Genomic DNA, 19,222 nt, shown 5'->3' with positions numbered 1-19,222 from the left:
CACCCAAATGTACTCTTCACAAGACTCAGTGAGAAAAGCAAAAATGATGGATATTTAGCTTATTTTGCATTGAAACAGACCTCAAAGCCTATCTGAAGAGAAACCCCCTTTCTTATGGCAATAGGTTACTACATTAATACTATACTAATAAATATTTTTTGCTACTACACTGACAGTTAATTTTGAATTTGCTGAATGCTGTCTGCTTTTTGAGTCGACAGTGATATCTGATAAAATAAAAAAACAAACCAATAAAAGCCAATCATTTTGGTACAGAATGCTTCTACTACAATCTTCATGAGATTTTAAAGAGACATCAATATCCCAGGGTAAGTTGCCTTTGGGTGCTGACCTGGAATTCTTTCAGATGGATGTCAAACGAAGTTGTAAGAATACAAGAGTTATCTACAAAATCTGCTGCTAACAGGGGTTTCACTTCAACTTAAAGAGCAACTGAACAGTACAAGGAACCACTACAATACATTGTGAAGCTCACCTTAAATAGCAAATCTGTGTCTGATACCTGTATTTCACAATTTTATATAAGCTTTAAGTTACATTTTGATAAAATACATTGACAGAACTGCAACATGCTGTATGGTATTTTGCTACTAGCTTGCTCTTGTTGTACCTTCGCTATCTTCCCTATTATAATTTATGCCATATTTTCTCTTAACTTCTTTTTAGTCTTTTTCTCTTCTCCATCCATCCACAACCATCTGCACCTTTTGCCTACCCTCTGTACTGACCTCAAGTACAGTGAACACCAGAGAAGGTAAAAAGTGCACATGCACCACATTACCCCACTGGTTACATCATGTCTAACTCAATTTTCTAATGCCTGTGAGCCAGGGTCCAGGTTTATCTGCATTGTGGGGCATCAGCCATGCTGTTGGCAGTTGCCTAATAATAAATAAAACTGGGGGAAGAAAGGGGTTACTGCAAAGAAGAAATAATTCTGGAATATTCTGAGAAATATAAGAAATATTTATAATTTTGCTACCATTACATACATTCACCATTCCAGCTGCAGCTACTTAGGAAGGAATAATACACAAAAGACAAAGAAAATGCATTTTAAAATACACCCCCAAAAATTAAAAAAATAATAATCAAACAATACAATCTCAATGAGCTTATGTGGATTTTCAAAAAAAAAAAAAAAAAAAGAAGGTGAAAGGACTTTGATGAAGGAAAATTTGCTGATCACGTCAGGAGAAAATATGAGAAGGTCAGTGGGGGAATTAGCTCAATTAAGTATTCCAGGCAGGTACAGCGAATTTAGGTCAGGACAGGAGAACAGTGATATGATTAAGAAAGAAGGTCCAAGCAGCCAGGGACTAACTCTTGTCAGCAACAAGAAGGTCCAAGCAGCCAGGGACTAACTCTTGTCAGCAACAAGAAGAAACTTGAACTTTACGTGGTGGGAAGGTTAAGTATTAAATGCAAAATGAAACCATTCCACTACCTGTATGTTAAAAAAAACCCAAACCAACCAAAGAAAAAAACCTTATTCCAAGTAACGAGTGACTGAAAGTGAACTAACGAAACGCAGTTCATTAATTCATTAATAAGTGAACTAATACACATAAAGTATACAGCCTGGCACCATTTACAGAAGAGTCATTGAACAAGTTGCTGAACACCATTCTGCACTGTCTGCATTTGACTCTCAGCACTGATTCAACTGACAGACATCAATGCAACGAGAGTAGGCAGAAAGGCAGGTGAATGCAAGGAGATGAGAAGAACATAGGCTGAGCTTACAATAACCAGAAAAAGAAACATTCGTTGTAAGAAAAATAAATGAGAGAAACTGAAACAGTACATCCTGAAAAGACCAGAAAGATGTCTCTAAACATAAGTACAAATTTACAGTAACTGAGAGTTTACATAATCAGTAAACCTTGAAGAAAAGCAACAATTTTCAGAGTGCTTGTTCTGCCATTCCTATATTCATCAGCTCATGAAAGAAACTACAGGTACGGTTCTAAGAAGAATGATTCTTATTAAGAAGCTATTCCAGCTTCTGCGGACTTGTTTATATTATTTCTAATTCTTGTAATCCCTTATCACTACAGAAGAAAATTTAAATTCCTTCATTGTTTCGACAAAGCCAGTCAGTGCTCTGTACTGAAGACACACTTACAACATGGACTTAAAACAGGGCACAAAGTTAGATTTTTCTCCACATGAAGGCAGTGTGGAGACACTTGATACTGTTTTAACTTTTAAGACTGACTTTCCAGTATAACTTCAGGATTTGCGTTTGTTTTTTCTTACAAAGCTCTGATTACTAAATGTTTGACCAAAATTTGTTTGTGGCACTGTAATATGTGTTTTGCCAAAAGATACTGCTTAAACAAGTGTACGTGTTATGTTCATGCAACAGAAGAAAAAAGCTCTAATGAATAATTTTTTAAACTCTAAAATTGTTGGTCAATTGATACACTTCTTTGCATGATGGAAAATATTTTAAGCACAGAATGAAAAGTATCTTCTACTAGATGAAAAAAACCTGTCAGATCATATTTCAAAATTGAAGAGATGTTTTTGCTTGGATTGTATCACTATCACAGGTACTGCAAGAAATTACATAAAATTTTCAACACAGCAAGACAAAACCCTACTGAGAGATGAAAAAGTGAAAGAAAACCCCCACTAAACTGTAAGTTGCAAAGTTAAGGATAAAGTGGTGAAGGCTTGCGGAAAGAGGTTGTGAGATTTACGGAAAAGGTTCAACACTGATCACACTGATCATGGCAACACCAATGAGGCCTGGAGAAAAATAGAATAGCTGTCTATAGGAAAACGTAAGAAGTAAAATTTCAAGGCAAAAGACCTGGTGGTAATATGATTATGTGTTGAACATAAAGGGAACAAAAAGTATTAGGTAGAAAACTAGAACAGTGGAATGAAAACAAAATTCCTTTTTTTTTTTTTTTTTTTTTTGTCTATCTAGGAAGTAAAATTAAGAAGCAGTTTCAGAAGTCTGAGATAAGCACCTGAAACACTGTAACTAAACTCTTTTTATGAAAGAGTAAAAGGAATACTTATTCCTCTGATTTTAGCTTCTTAAATGAACTGAGGACCTGGAAGCTGTACAGCCATTCTTGGTAGTCTTTAAAATGCAATTAGAATTTTGTAAGTCAGGTACCATTTGTGTAGCACTGAAAATCACTTCTGAATTTTTACAAAAGATGGTACAGGCACTGTAGAAGAGGAGGTATAGAAGTAGATATCCATCTAAAACCCAGAAACAAACAGCTTAAATACAGTTTATAGTACTGTATTTGACAATCACATTAAAAGAACAAAGAAACCTAGAGGTACTTAAAAATACACTAGTTAAAAAGACTGCTCCCCAGATCTATGAGACCTAAGTTACTCTCGTAACTAAGAAAAAACATAATGCATTAAGAGATATCTAGCTACTATGAAGAGATCACAAGAAGGATGGAAAAGAGGAAAATACTTCAGGCTTTTGATGAAAAAAATAATAGAGGGAGAGAGCAAGTGAAATCCAAACTTATCAGACATCATTAAAATGAAGGTAACATGTTCTTCATTTCTTAAATCTACACTTTCAGTATACACTTCATGTATTTTGAAGTGAAGATAAGTGTGAAATGTTTGAGGTCAAATGTCTGAGTTATTTTGATTCCACATATTTCATGTGCCAAGGTACAACAAGAAACAAGGAAAAAAAAAACAAACCAACTAGAAAATATTTAATTCTCAAAGGTGACAGTCATCATAGAAGTATGCAACTTCTTCACTAGAAGCTAGCTCACAGTACTGAACGCTGAAATTTATAGTACTGTATGCTGAAGACTTCTCCAGCCTGTTAAGAGCCCTATTAGAACTATTATTTACCAGTTAAGTAATGGTTAGTAGCTAGTAGCAGTTAGTAAGGATTAAACTGTTTACATAAAAGTTTACAAGAATTAAAATGAATACCTTTACAGTGCTTTACAACTCAGTAGGTAAGGTACAAAGGTGCAACAGGTGCAAAATAGAAAATGCAACTGATCTTCATTGTCAATCGATAAATGCAAGCAACAAATACAGCCGCTTAACTCTGAATATTCAAGTAGATGTTTAGAGATTTTTCAGCGCCACATATCAAAAACATAAGTCAGAGGTTGTTGATGTTTATGTCATCATGCTTGCATACAAAAACACAGCCAGAATGTTGAGGAAACAGAAGATGGGAAGAACTTCAGTAAGCGTTATGGTTACCAGAATACTTTATAAACAGCAACACTAGACCCATTTGAGATCCAGCAGAACTATTTATCCATTCTGATATCTGGGAAACTCAGATTTAAAACCAGATTTCAACATGCTGCCAAATTTTAGATGGCAGAAGCTAGGTGGTTTTGGTTTTCTTTCCACGGGAATACCTATGTTTTGTAGCACTGGTGAGCTCGAAACTACTGATCTAAGCTGCAGTGACAAACACTAAGCACTTGTGAAAGATTTGCCATACATATCTCAGTTTACAGGTCTTAAATATGAAGCTGGTACCTCAATGAGTACAAAGTGCCATGTTCACTCTCATGTATGAGTTTTATGAAAGGAGAGAGAGCAGCATCCAGCTCTCTAAGCAGGCAATTCAGTCCTTTCTTTGCTTGAATCAGGATGTGTGCTTTTTGCTCTCCAACTGTTTTAAAAAAGGAATTAAGTGCTCTACAAAGCTAATTTTATTATGAAGTGGCAACAGGTTTCTTCTTAAAAGGCTGGACCAGATGATCCTTGTTAATGTGCTATCCGTTCAGTGCATTATATGACATGGGAATCAAGCCAAAAGTCACCTCTCAAATACACAAGGGACCAAAACAAAGTTTCACAAACATTCATAATATTGGCATTTCTAAATTTCTAAATTCTAAACTGAAAGCTTGAGGTACAAGCTGACTGTTACCTTGGCCTTTTTCGGGGTGCTCTGTAATGTTAAAAAAAAAAAATAAAAAATCAAACCCTGACTTCCACAATGAAGAGTCAGCACCAGCTTGATCATGTGGGGCGGGAATGCCTTCCACAATGTGTCTTGGTTATCTGGCTGTGGCAGTACCTGGTCACCTTCCCTGACGATCAGCCACGATGTAGAACAAAGCACTGTGAAAGTTTCTCTGAGATACAGACATAAAGGGTAGTGGGGATCAGAAATCCCTGGTCCCTTCCCTGAGTTTCCCAGCCAGCCTGTTCCAGACGGGAGATACTTCAACCTGCATCTACATCGAACTCCACCTGGCTCCTGTGTCAGCTTCCTCTACTCAGCGAGATCTCTCTTCCGTCTTGCAGCGCACACCCCTACCACACCGCCTTCCACTCTTAACTCTGCTGAGCAACAGAAGTGGCGATTTTTCACCGAATCTGAGGCGGCGCCGGCGTGTCTCGAACATCTCCCTTCGCCGCTTACTTGGCTCAGCCCCGGGACCCAGCGCCCGCGGCCTGAGGGAAGGGATGATTCCGCCCTCCCCGCCCCGGGCCGAGGCGCGAAGCTGGGCCGCTCAGCGGGGTACCTACCAGCCCCACGGCCGCCTCGGACCGGCGCAGCGGCCCCCGACGCCGGCCGCAAGGGGAGGGGAAGGGCAGCCCCGCGGGCGCCACTTACCTGGCCGGGCTACCCCCGCGGCTCCCCGCCGTCAGCAGCGGCGACAGCGGAGCGTCAGTGACAACATCCCGGAACGGCCGCGGCGCCACATCCGGGGGCGGGGCAGGGGGGAAGGCGGGAATGCGGCGGGGGACGAGCGCGGGGCGCAGCGCCCGGCCCGGAGCGGAGCAGCGTGGGGAGCGAGGGGGCACCCGCCGCCGCTGTAGCGGGTGTACGTGAGGCCAGCGGCTTTCCCCGCCGCAGAGCGAGAGGCCGTTCTCTCCCTGTGGCTCCCGCCCGAGCCCACCGCATCGCTGGGGCAGCTCTCGGCGGGATTCCACTGGGGAGTGGGGGCGCTTTCCCTCATGGCGGGCCGAGGCGGGGGAAGAGGCGCTTTTCCTCATGACGGGCGGAGAAAGAGAAAAGGGAGTCGCTTTACCTCACGGCGGGCGGGGTGGCCCCTGGAGCTGCTGGGGCTCAGCTGGCTGGGGCTTGATGGGCGCAGCGTCCGGCTGCCCGGGGGTGCGGCCCCTTACCGCCGTTGGGACGGCCGGTGGCGGCTTCAGCTGTGGCGACCCGCCGCCCGATGGTGTTCGAGCCTGGCGGCGGGTTTACCGTTTTGATCCGAGCAACGTTTCGTGATTTGTATCTTCGGTGTTAATGTTTCCTTTTCATCTTTTTACCCTTTAACAGATGGCAAGTGCCGGGCAGAGGCGGATAATCCAATTCACTGGATTTAAAAAACGGGAGAAAAAGGCGTTGCTCAAATGGCTGTTCAAACTGGACTGTGTGTTCATAGATAATAAGGTATTGCTCACTAAAGTACCTGCTGGTTAGCGCAGAAAATAAAAATATGAGCCTTAAAAGGACCATACAGGAGTTTAGAGTTGTGTATGAATAACCGAAGAAGTTGAACTGTTTCCAGTGATGCAAGTCTGTTTGTTTTGTTTTGTTAGAAATACAGGAATTGTACACATCTTATAGCAAAAAAGCTGTGCAAGAGTGAAAAGTTCTTAGCTGCCTGTTCTGCTGGTGAGTAAAAGGTTTGCCTTAAAACATGTATTTCATAGCACCATAATGTAGGACTGGAAAGGACCCCTAAAAGGTGTCTAGTTACCTGCTTTCATTTCAGGAATGAATAGTCTTACAAACCCTTGTTCATCTTGTTCCATTAACCTTGATTTTTAACATAGCATTATGTTCAAGTTCTTATTTACTTATTTTTGGTTTGGATATTTTCCCAAATGATATTTCTGCCATCTTCCTTCATTTGATCTGCATTTGTTCCCAGACATTTGTTACTATATTGACATACTAACTAGTATATATATTAGTTAGATCATGAAGTCACAGGCAAATGATATGAGCACTTAAAAATAGATTGCTTGAGAAGGAGACAGGGATAGTATGGGCAGCTGTAGCCAGTGTGGGGTTTTGACACCAAATTCACGTGCAGCACTCACTGGCAAAGGTCACCGTATGTTCCTGTTTATGCAGCAAGAGAAAATTCCAGGCTTTTTCCATTCTGACACAAGCCTCTGGTATTTACTCTTGCCTTTATTTTTTTCTTTTTTTTTTTTTATTACCTAAGGCCTAATGCTGAAGTCCCATACATAAGCAGCTAAAATCCCTGTAGAATGAGAATTTCTTACTTCTTGGAATTTAAAACATAAAGATGTTTTCTTGAACTGAGTGGAGGCAATATGTGCGGTGGCCACATGGCAATGCAAAACCGTCATGTTTCTGTACTTGCAAATCTTCCCCAGTACCATCTAGTACTCCTGGAAGAGGTGCTATTTTCACATAATCATTGCTGTCGCCCTTTATGGCAGGGGGAGTGTCTTCATTCCCAAGATGAAGATTTTTCTTCAAGTAAGTGTAAAAGATCATGTTTAAACCCATTTAGAACTCCCTAGATGTGAACAGAGGTAGTAACCAGGATTCCTGTCCTCATGCAAGTCCTAACTAGCAGAAGTTTTGAGGTGGAAACTTTGACTGAAAGTGGTTTTAACATACAGGTAGCTCTCAGCATATCTTTTCCAGTCACAAGTCTACTGATACCTATGCTAGGTTATGTAGAAGTACCATCTGTGCTCCTGCACTGAGACATTTTGCCAGTCAAGCCTGCTGTTCTGTGAAACCAATTAGGTTCACACAATTTAAGTCAATTTTTCTTACAGTATCTTCTGTAGATAGTGGTTCAATACAGGAGCAGGGTACTAACCACAGCTCCTGACCTGAACCTGTAAGAAGAGAGAGACAGAGAAAAAGGGGGAGATCATTACATACCGTATCAAAAGCATACGTGTGGCAGATGAAAGAGGAGAGGCGGAGGAGGTGGAGCCAAGGGATGAGAGAAAAGGATGTGAAAAGAAGAAAGGGGAAAGACAAAAGTCTAAAACTGTATTCCCCTAATATTGGTATTCACTACACTCGCAGTACAAGTAATATTAAGAGTATATAAAAGAAACAGCTTACATGCTAAAACCTTTGTTCCTGTTTTTCATCGTTGGTGATCAAGTATTTTCTCATTTTACTACATTCTAGTACATTTGTAAAAGTGTCAAATAGTATTAAAAATAAAGGGTTAAGTAAGGTTCTGTGGAAGTCTTAAGGACAAAGTCTGGGAAGCTGAAAAATTCCACTTGCAGATTTTTGAGATGAACAAGTATTTTATCTAGGAAGGTAAAAAGGTACCTCATCCTTAAAAGAAAACAAAACAAACAGTTTCAGTGGCATTGTAATTCTGAAGTGTGAAGAGGAGAACTCTTGTAGTAGGAAGAAGTTCTAGAAATGGTACTTATAATTCCAGCATTTACTTGTGTAAGAAAGGTTGAAGTTAATTTTATATTAGATCTTCAGTTGATTGCCATTTGTCTGAACAAAAAATCTTTTGTAGTTGACAGTTCATTTGCTTTTTAGGAAAGTGGATACTAACTAAAGAGTACATAATTAATAGTGCTGAAAGTGGCAGATGGCTTGATGAAACAACGTACGAATGGGGATACGAAATTGAAAAAGGCACCCATTATTCACCTCAAATGCAATCTGCACCTAAAAGATGGCGCGAAGAACTGACACGCTCTGGTGCTCCAGGGGCCTTCCACAGATGGAAAGTTGTCCTGCACGTTAAGGAAGGTGATAAACAAATGGCATCTATCAGAAGGTAGGAGGATATGCCTTAAAGCTTAAATAATGAACGATGGAACACTTATTGTATGCTTGAACACATTTCTGTTCTTCTATCCCAGTTAATTTGGTCCATAACAACCTCCAGCTTTTTAAACTCTGAATTGTTTTCGCTACACATACACTAATATACTTCCATACTTTTTATAATAAAATGACTTTAAATCTGTAACATCTCTGCTTTTCTTGCTTACTTTCAGTATAGTGTCAAAAATAACACACATTCACATATGTTTGCGTCTTAAAGAAACTGCTTACAGAAACTTTCTTCATGAGGCAAGATAAATAGGCTTATGTGTTTTTATGAGTAACTGCTTATTTTGTATGGATGTTACATTCAAAGAGTAGCTAGAACAGGATAAGTAATTTCACTTGGGTGGGTGACCTGAGCCAGCTGTGAACTGTGTGTGACAGATCTGGGCCACACTATGACTGACCTGATAGTTTGCTGTGTCACATTTATGTAACAGCTTCTTGTAGTTCTGAAGACCAAGTTTGTACGGTAATGGATGTTTATGATGTTACGTAAATAGAGGTAAATAGAGATGGATCAGAAGGGAAGGGACAGAAGTATAAAGGAAAAGCAGAGAAAAGGAAAACAACTGAAGTGCAAGAATTCTGGGACTGCTTTCCTCCCCTCAATGCACGCCCCATACTCTTCCCTACATGTCAGGGTTCCATGGTTTGAATGCTACATTGAACTGCAAACAGAGCATAATAAGTAACATTTGCTTCTGGTACACTGTCTTAGAGCTTTATATTCACTGCAGGAGCAGAAACTGTGCTACTCTCCCTCTGTAGAAATTCCAGTTACGAATACTCAGGTCTGGGAATGCCACAGATAAAGGGGCAAGAAGGGAAGTGCAGTTTGTCCGGTTCATCATGGTATGGGCCTGCGTGCTGCATCACAGAGTGCCATCCGTCTATTTCATGAAGACAAAGTGAGGTGTAGCTGAAGATACTGTCTTTTGATTTTGCCAACTGAAGACATTCTAAGTACGCTATATTCTTCGCTGAGCAGAAGAGTTTACTGTGTGCTGTGTAGTGGAAGGAGGCACACATCCTGCTACACTTGTGAAAGATGCTGGTTTTTTTTCCGTAAAAACTGTTTATGCAGATCTTCATGATAACATTGTTGAAATGCTGTCTTGCACAGCTCTGTTCGCAATGGAGATAATCGTTAACAGGAACTAGATCAGCAAGACAGGTGAACAGGCAGTTTTATGGAAGTAATTTTTTTCCCATATATCAACATGGAGATCCTTTTACTCGGTCAGAAACCACTGAAAGGTAGTTACTTTTTTTGTCTCCAGCAAGGTCTGTTTTCAGTCATAAAAGTCATTATAGCTTTTTTAATGACACTTTTTTCTCTAGCATATAACAAAACTCTGCCTTTTTCCCTCCTTCTGTGACCTTCCTGCCTTTAGTCCCTAGCTGTTGGATGGGTAAGTGTGCAAGACCAGCATAATTTTCGTGACATACCTGGATTGTATATATCCAGCATGTCAAAAGACCTTATTTCTTCCACCATCTTTTTTTCTTTTTTTTTTTTCTCTTTTTGTCTCTCATCGTCTCTGAACGATAGGAACAGTTGCAGCAGAACAACTCTAGAGAAACTTATGTGTAATGGTGTCTCAAAGACAAACCTGTTTTCTATTTGTGATATAGGACAGCACCAAATGCTGTTAAATGACTCCAAAATGAAGCAAAAATACCATATTTGCATTGTGTAAATATGTTACAGTTAGAAAAGCAGTGTTCTGGTTTTGGTAAACCGCTAAATTTATTGCAAAACTTAATTGAAAGACTGTCATCATTGTGGGGAACATAATGCAATAAATCATAGCTGCTGTCACCAAATTTGGTCTGTGAAAAAATGCACAGCTTTCTATGAGCTATGTAGGAGGTGTACATTGATTTTAATTGATAGCTTTAAATTGTTAAGGAAGAAAGGGTTCTTTCCTTTCCTGAAGGCTATTAAGTGCTCTACTGAAGGTTGGGCAGTGCCGTGCATCTAGGACTCTTTTCTACTTGCATGCTTCTAGTTTGTGAATGTAGCTTTAGGTGGTATTAATATAATGCAGTAAGCATCTTTCTGAATATGTTTATTTAGAGTTCTTCAAGCTGGAAGGGCAGCCATATGTTCATCGCAAAGTGCAGAGCACAATATAACTCATATTTTCGTCAATAATAAATTTTTTCCTACGCAAAGCAAAAAATGTCGTTCTGAAGCTCATTACTACCCTGTGCAATATCTAGGACATTACATTTTTGAGGTAAGTAAATTAAAAAACATACCTAAAATTAGGTTTTTATTGTCACTGTTAGCAATTTATGTCATGTTTACTGATTATTTAATGTGACATTAATGGTAGATTAATGGCATTGACAATGGTCAGCCTGAATGTTTTGCAATTTAATTCAAGGTAACAAAACATTCTGATTCTGGGACTGTTTACCCAAGGCGAAGGAAGGCTGATGAATGTGTATGAGTACCTGAAGGGAGTGTGAAGGAAGACAGCCAGGCTGTCATCTGTGGTGGCCTGTGACAGCACAAGAGGCAATAGGCACAAACTGAAGCATAGGAGGTTCTGTCTGAAAGTCAGGAAACACTTGGGTTTTTACTATGAGGGTGGGGGAGCATTGGAACAGGTTGCTTAAAGAGACTGTGGAGTCTCCATCGTTGGCAATATTCAGAAGCTGTCCAGGCGCAGTCCTGGGGAACTGGCCAACCAGAGGAAATGACACCCAGGAAGAATATATTTTTTTCTTCCTCCTCTTCATGTTCTTCTTTGGCTCCTGCTTTGTTCACTAGATTCAAGTTTGTGTCTTTGCATGTCGGAAAACCTGTTGCTATTCATGACAAAAATTCTTTCTCTTTCTTTAGTTAGAAGTTAAAATTCTTGAGAATGCAAGCTCTGTATTTCTTGGTTGATAGAGGATGATTCTTCAAAGTCCCTCTTTAACTATAACTTTATAACATGAGACAGTATGTCATCAGGTCCACTAAGACATGAGGTCCTGGATGGACCTTATTTGAAGAGAGAAGCCACACTAAAAGTCATCATTCCAGAGGTGAAGTTTTTTTACTGGAATGGCTAAGCCAGATGAAGAACCCAGTGCAGTATCAACTGGTTCAGAGTGTTAGATTTACCATTTAGCTCCAAGGTTGGATCAGGAGTTGAATTTGCAGTGATGCAAAAGACATGCCAGAGCAAGAAAAGCAGCTTATTTCCCATTCATTTTTCCATCTTAAACCTTGAGGGGACATGTCACTGTTGAGTGAATTTTCCCGTATGTATGGAATTCATTGGAACAAGAATTTTTTCTTGCTGTTTCCCCTGAGAGAGGTGCCTCATGATTCATATGTGTTTGCTCACCAGATGAACTATCTGGAACTTCTTTCAGTAGTTCCAGGTCAAAATACTGAGGCCTCAGAAGATTCTTTTAATCTGGTAGTTCCTTAGACTGTGGAATGATTTTAGTCAACTGCTAAGTGAAAATACTACCTTTGCAAGCAAGTAGGAGCTAAAACTGTTTGCTAGTCAGAGAAACCTACTTATTTGAAAATCCTTTGGATTCTTCAGATCAACGCATATACTTTGCTCTTTAAAGAGCAGCAAAGCTGTATCAAAAGGGTGAGAAAAGAGTTGAAAGGTCTTGATGTTTACACCCTGAATAAAATACACATCAACATGGAATCTCAGTCTAGTGCTTACTCCCTTAATGAAACTTGTTCAGGGAAACTGTTCTCTATTACACCTTTCAGCTAAGACAGACATTTACATTTAATAGAGGAATGAGTGTGAAGTTTTTATGTCTGATTCTCCTTTTATTGATCTCTGAGAATAAAGTGTTTCTTGCTATGCACCCTGAATTCCTCCCAGGCTTCCATCTTAACCAGTCCATTAACTTGCACGTATCTTTCTTCCTTAGATTTCATTAAAGTAACTCACCTCAGAGGCCAAGAGAGCATTGCTCTCTATTTAAATGCCTCTAAAGAACTCAGAAAACTGCCAAGACTCCCAGTCTCAAAAGGAAAAGAATAAAACATAAGCAAACAAATCACAGCACTTGTCCAAATGTATTATGCTTTGTCAAAAAATGTTATGGACATGCTCATTTTCTCTCCCTTCCAGTAGTACTTGGGCACATAATGCATTAGAATGTTCCAAGTTTGTAAATTTGTAGTCCTGCTATTTGACTGCTACTTCTAGCAAATGTAAATACACCTCTTCCTCCCCTAAACAACCACATATATATCCAGATGCTGAATTCAGCAGAACAGTGTTATATTCTTTTTCTCAGTGTAACTGCACTGATGTTCAGACTACTCTTGCTGTGATCTTTTTTCTTTTGAACCAAATCTTTGCTTCATCTTTATGTTTCTGTATCTGTTCTTATAATCTCAATGTCATAACTCTGTAGTGTTAAAATGCTCTGTGGGATTGCCATTAATGATCTGATCCTACAAGATGTCAAATTTATTGGTTCAAGATATTAAAACACATGATTCTAGGGAGCTGGTCTCAAAAAAGAGACTTTAAATGCTTTGTTGAATGCATGCTGGAATTCATAAAATTTTGCCAAGATGGTACTGTAAATTGAGTGTTTTTCTAAGCATGTTGAAAATAATGTGAAGAAAGTACCACAAGAGGTAAAGATTTATGCATCAGAGTTCATTTGTCTCTGGCTCATCAAAAGCTATTAATCTTTTCAAGTTACCAAAAATACTTAATTCTCCTGTAATGTGCAACAAACGCAGTATTTGTTAAGAAACACAGTTAGGCACATGCCACATACTTTTTGTTTGAATTATTTATTGAGATATATATATTGGTGTGAATCTTAAATTTAAGGAAAAATCTGAAAACAGGATGAAACATGCAGTGTTTGAAATTTTATCTTGAAAACTTAGAAGTATAAACTGTTTATGGCTTGCATCTTCCCATTGCACGCACTACTGTGGTTTTTTGCCTACTATCATTTCTCATATTTCTCATACTTGATCCACCCATCAGATGTAGGTGTTTGAATAAGAAGGCATGCTACCCCAAAGCTTCCACACCTCTTCTCATCAATACTGTGGCCAAAGGGAGCACTTTCCTTATATCTACATTCTTAAGTCATCACACTGCAGGAGGAGGCTGATTTTGTAGTTACATGTGTGTTTGCCTAAAACAAAAATGGTGTTTTGTTCTTAGTCTGTGTATCTTTGATGAAAAGCATACATTGAAACTCTTAGTGAAATGTATTGTCCTCATACCCTGAAATAACTTTAAAATGTTTTTATAGTTATTTTTTACTACAAAAATTATCTAAGGGTTTTACAAAGAGTCTTTTCAGAATGAGTTGGAAACCAGTTTGAGAAATACATCCTTGTTCCAGTGCTGGTGAGATAGCTGGAAACAATAGGTGGACTTAAAGAATAAATTATTGAAAAAAAAAAAAAAAAACCCAAAACCAACCCACAAAACCCCCTCAAGAACAAACAAACAAAAAAAACCCTAAACTTTTAAAATTTTGAATTACTAACTTACCTCAGGCTTATAGGCAAGAACTGAAAAGATTTTATTGTAGTGGCCTTTATCAAATGAATGCATGGTCATAGTCAAATTGATGAAACAATGTCTTAAAAAATCCTTACTACATTTTCAACTAATTAAAAATGTGCAGGCTTCATTTTTAGTTTTTGAGAAGTTCCAAGAAAGAATCCATTATGGAAACACAGCTCTTGTTTCAGCCGCAGGGTTTGGGTCAGAGTTAAAGTCAGGAAGACTAATTCTGGGGAAGCTGGTGTTTATCATTAATATGCTATAACCTCCTACAACATCAGTGGTTTGTTTCCAAACCACCACCTGTTTAACTGGCACATAACGTAGAGCCTTGAACAATTACATCAGCACACATAGACAAGGGTTTAGAATAGAATATGTAGAAAGACTTTGCACATAAGAGCTAGTTTAGAGCATTAGCTTTGAAACTAAAAGTATTTTTTTGTTCTGCACAGAATGAGATACAAAATACCAAAGATATTAGAATGGACCATTTCCCGGCTGCGCAAGAAGGAGACAAAATCATGTCGAACATGCAGCTTGCTGAAATGAAAAATGCCGTTATAAAACATATGTATTTTGCTGCAGTAAGTAACAAGCAATTAATGCTTTCTTAGCATAAAATGCATACTATTAAATTTATCTGTCATTACAATGCAGAGTGAATAAAGTAGATATTTTACATCTTTTGAAATAGTAATAATGCCTTTTAACCTACAATGTTTTATAATCCCATATTTACTACATCTACCATTAGTTGAATTATAATTTAGTAGTGGTAATTGATAGGTATGGATGTGTGAAAGACATTGTGGACTACTTGAAATCATGGTGTAATATGTGAGGTAAGTAGCAAATATTGTTCAACAAAATGTCTTTGGATTACAGGTTTTCTAGGACTTTGCTGTTATTTAGCCAAATTGCACTAACACATATGTAAAACTAACCATATTCTAGAGCAAGTATTTTGTTGATTAATATGAATGTTTTTTATAACAAGCAAAAGGTAGAGCTAAATGCACTTCTTTGTCTTAATGTCAGATATCTAATTCTGATAAACATGCTGCATTAGTAATTAAAACCACTATTTCATATCTAAAAAGACAGAATAATTTGAGTTAGGATATATTATTTCTTTAAGTTACAGTGATACAGATGGTGGTGTACTTTTTTAAGAGCTTGCTTACATGAAGCACTGTATGATTTTGTGATGGCAAAATCAGGTACTCTATGTATGTTAAGTTCTTAGTAGCAAAAGAATCAGAATTTTCAACTCCTCAATGTACACAATGTTTAAACAGAAGATTAACAAATAGAAGACTCGTGCTGCTTAAATCTGTACACCTTCAAATGATACATCTTTTATTCGGAGACATTTTATCATGACTATAGGCCCTCCAGACCTTTAAAATATTAGCTTTGAATTATTGTTTACTCTTCATGTATACTACACGTATCTTGTATGTTGACTCTTCATGTATACTGCACACAAGTGCAGTTATTATCAGATCATCTTTCCCTCAAACTGTTATGTAGTTTGCATTTGCAGATGGAGTAAATATAATCGTCAAGACAATCTCTCTTAAAAGACTTTTTTGCTAGCATGTATTAGAAAGATTGTACCACTAGGCCATTAACTATATGCAGCAATAATAGTAACACGTTTTTACACCTCCTGCCATATCTAGGCAACTTGAGGAATCCAAAGTTTGCATTTTGCCACAGAAAAACTGAAAACACTTAACATTTTTTAAGGTGGTCAAGTGGACCAAATCTAGTAAAACTGTCCTTACTGAGCAACCTCATAAACAAGAAACAGAGAATAACAGGAAAAATGGGTGGAAAAAACGCCCATATTATTTTCCTTTTAGACTTCACCATCCAAATATTAAAAAGATAAATAGAAATAGATTGCTTTGTTGAATATTTTGCTTGAACTGTGTTTAACAAAAGTTGTCATTTTGGGAACTTTATACAGTATTTATTGAATATGTTTATTGGTAGATTGACTTTATCCTGTTTTACAGGCTGTTCAGCACAGGTTTGCTCAAAAAGACCACCTGGACAAGTGCTGCCTAGAGGTAAGTATTGTCACAGAGAGGTCATGTTGCATATATTGAATTTATTATTAAATTAGGCAAATATATTTTCAGTGAGAAAACAGCTATCAAAGAAACATTTTTAAATATTTTTTATCCAAAACTCTAATAAAATTATTGAAGAGTTAAAAAGCATCATTGGAATGATGGACTTGATGATCTTAAAGGTCTTTTCCAACCTAGTTGATCCCATCTTTAATGTTGCTTGTTCTGACAACACTTTCAGTACTGTCCCTTTTATTACAAAGAAACTCTTTAACCCTGTTAGTTAAGAGAACCTTACCTGTTAATGTTAGAAGCAGCAAAATGCCCTAAAGTGATTTAGAGCATCTTAAATTCTTCAAGCGCTATATTTATGTGGTAACGTAAAGAGAAAGTATACACAACGTTTTGCAGTTCCCACCTCGTTTTGCTAGTAGGGACAGACTAACTGAAGGTTGTCTCATGGTAGACAAAAAACAGTAGCTTTTACAGCATGAGCCTTAAACATCATCATGCAGGTTTCAAGGTCTACTGAAGCAGAGATTGCAAGCAGAATACATTATGTTTTACAGCTCTGTTTTCACAGTTACTTTGACTTAGTTCCTTTTTTTTTTGTGTGTGTGTGCTATTGAGTTAATTTCTCGTTTTTCTTCTCATTAAGCCAAATAAATGCCATAAATCAGGGGTACAGGTCAGCGACAGGTGTTATTAAGTCTTTGTTATATCTAAGTAAATACTTTTCAAAATTTTCCTTTTCTATCTATAGTACTAATCATAAAAGTTTAAATAATGTTGCTGCATTACCTCTTAGTACTTAAAAAGCATTATACATAGTACCAATGAGCTACTGTACTTTATGTGGTAACTTGTGTTATTTAAAAGTTAAAATAGGAAACACTTAAATAGTTTCCTGTGTTTCTTGGTAGATGAAGATTTGGTAACTTCATAAGCTGTCCTACATAAATAGTTATGTCATGTATAATGAGGTCGTAGTCTGAGAAAATGAGCTCTCAGGCTTCACATAAATCTCTTTTCACCTAATTTCTTTCTGTTAACACAGTAAGAAAGGGAAGAGAAAAATATTTTTAAAACATGAGCACTAAAATGCCTTTGTCATCCAGTGCTGCCATTAATGGGCAGAATGCTGTGTGCATTTCTGTTACTGAACAGATTTGTACCTGAACAGATTTGTATTGAAATTTAAGGTTAATGTTTAGTTTATTGAATTTATGGTGGAAAGACCCCTTTAGTTTCTTAACACATGTAAGTTGAAATTGTTATTCTATACTTTTAATAATAGTGGAATTTTTTTGTTTGGAAATTTTAAGACTAATTAAAGACTTTTCTTATACATGACCTGCCACTGGCATTTATTGCTTTGTGGAATATCCATTGCTAGTCTTTGCGTCTTATATGGGTCTTTTATAAGCAGTATGTTAATGGCTTTTAAAAACAGCTCCAAGAAACATTTCCAGTAATATTACTGAAGTAAAATAAAACCTGCAAACCAAATTAATAGACTAGAACTACATACGATGTTCAGTCATCTCAGTTTGCATCTGCTAGGAAGGCTTAACTCATTTGAGTGTTCTGTTATCTATTATCTTCCCTAAAATATTTCTCTTTTGTTAGCTTCTCTTCCACATTGTGCTATATAAACCACAACTTACTTGTTCATGGACCTTTGTTTTTGATTTGTTTCTGCTAAAGTTTTCATGGTTGTACCAGCAGTGCTTCACAAGAAACTGCTAGTTCCTCATCAGCCAGAATGTGAGCCAAGGCAGCTATGTACAGCTTACTGAATATTAAGGCCCTACAATAGGTGTCACCTGATACTGAATAAAGTTCATGACCTCAGTTTTCTACCTTCCTTCCTTCCCCCATACTAATAAACTGAAAACCGGTTCTCCGATTTCTCCTTAACTTGAATGTAATGCAAAAGGCCTCACACTCTCCCAAAATAGCTTTGTCTCGGTGTACTTTCCAAATAATGCATCGATGCTGCTGTTTGTTCTAGTGCTAGAATTTTCAAGAGATACAAGTTTCAATCACAACATAAAAAGACGGCTGCTGGTACAATCACCAGATGAGGGCCAGTAGTAACATGCTTGTATGTGCACAATATACTGAGTCATCTTCAGACATCTTAAATCCAGGCAACAGGGAAGTTGTTCTTTGCTATTAAACAGTTTATGATTGCACTTTAGATGTGCTGTTTGCATATCATTAACATTACAAAAGTATGAATGCGACCATTATTGCCAAGGGGAAATAATGTGAAGATTTTAATAGTACATATATGAACAAGAAAATTGAAATAAATGTGAGTTGCAAATGCCAGATGCACAGAGACTTGATTAAAAGAAAATTGTCTAGATGAGCAGCTTTATTTATTGTTAATGTAACAATGGCATACCTTAGGAAACTGAGAAATTAAACATTTGCAGAGAAACTAAATGTCTTGTGCTAAGGTGGAGCTCATTTGCTGAGACTTTAGCTGTGCTTTAACTAAGATTATAATTTCCTTCAGAAGATTTTTCAGGTTTGAACTGAGCTACTAATGTTTTTAATTTATTAGTGAAACATTTTTGGAAACAATCTCACCAACAGCAGTGTACTCCGCAGACCTGAAAACCACAATTTGATTCAAAATCTGTGTTAATTTAAATTTTAAACTAATTTTAAAACAATTGGTTAGGATGTGTTGAGTACCTTTATCTAATGTACGTTAGGAGCCAGGTTTTTTGGCAGGGATCACAAAGTCTACAAGTTATCAGGGTCAAAAGCAACAATAAATT

At 37.8% G+C, this 19,222-nt stretch overlaps 2 protein-coding genes across 10 annotated transcripts in view; one reads left to right on the top strand and one right to left on the bottom strand.

The window, feature by feature from the left end:
- Positions 1-6,075, bottom strand: part of KIAA0825 (KIAA0825 ortholog) — a 253,246-nt gene extending 247,171 nt beyond the window's left edge. For 2 of the 6 annotated variants that reach the window (XM_030471432.1, XM_030471433.1), the window contains exon 1: positions 5,621-5,725. The gene's annotated coding sequence lies outside the window, so the exon portion shown is untranslated. Of the gene's footprint in view, positions 1-3,960; positions 5,518-5,620; positions 5,726-6,038 lie in introns of those variants that run through there. The other 4 variants (XM_030471431.1, XM_030471437.1, XM_030471435.1 and 1 more) reach the window with 3 other exon arrangements.
- SLF1 (SMC5-SMC6 complex localization factor 1) overlaps positions 5,510-19,222 on the top strand; it is a 34,508-nt gene continuing 20,795 nt past the window's right edge. Inside the window, exons 1-7 of one of the 4 annotated variants that reach the window (XM_030471440.1) lie at positions 5,510-5,524; positions 6,293-6,406; positions 6,556-6,631; positions 8,522-8,765; positions 10,902-11,064; positions 14,799-14,930; positions 16,371-16,424. In XM_030471440.1, the coding sequence (XP_030327300.1) occupies positions 6,293-6,406; positions 6,556-6,631; positions 8,522-8,765; positions 10,902-11,064; positions 14,799-14,930; positions 16,371-16,424 (783 nt within the window). In that variant the 5' untranslated portion in view covers positions 5,510-5,524. Of the gene's footprint in view, positions 5,525-5,710; positions 5,832-6,292; positions 6,407-6,555; positions 6,632-6,651; positions 7,472-8,521; positions 8,766-10,901; positions 11,065-14,798; positions 14,931-16,370; positions 16,425-19,222 lie in introns of those variants that run through there. The other 3 variants (XM_030471442.1, XM_030471439.1, XM_030471441.1) reach the window with 3 other exon arrangements.

The sequence above is a fragment of the Strigops habroptila genome, chromosome Z (assembly GCF_004027225.2).
Source record: "Strigops habroptila isolate Jane chromosome Z, bStrHab1.2.pri, whole genome shotgun sequence".
Lineage (NCBI taxonomy): Eukaryota > Metazoa > Chordata > Aves > Psittaciformes > Psittacidae > Strigops > Strigops habroptila.
Note: the sequence above shows the minus strand (reverse complement) of the source record. Positions and strands in the feature narration are given on the sequence as shown.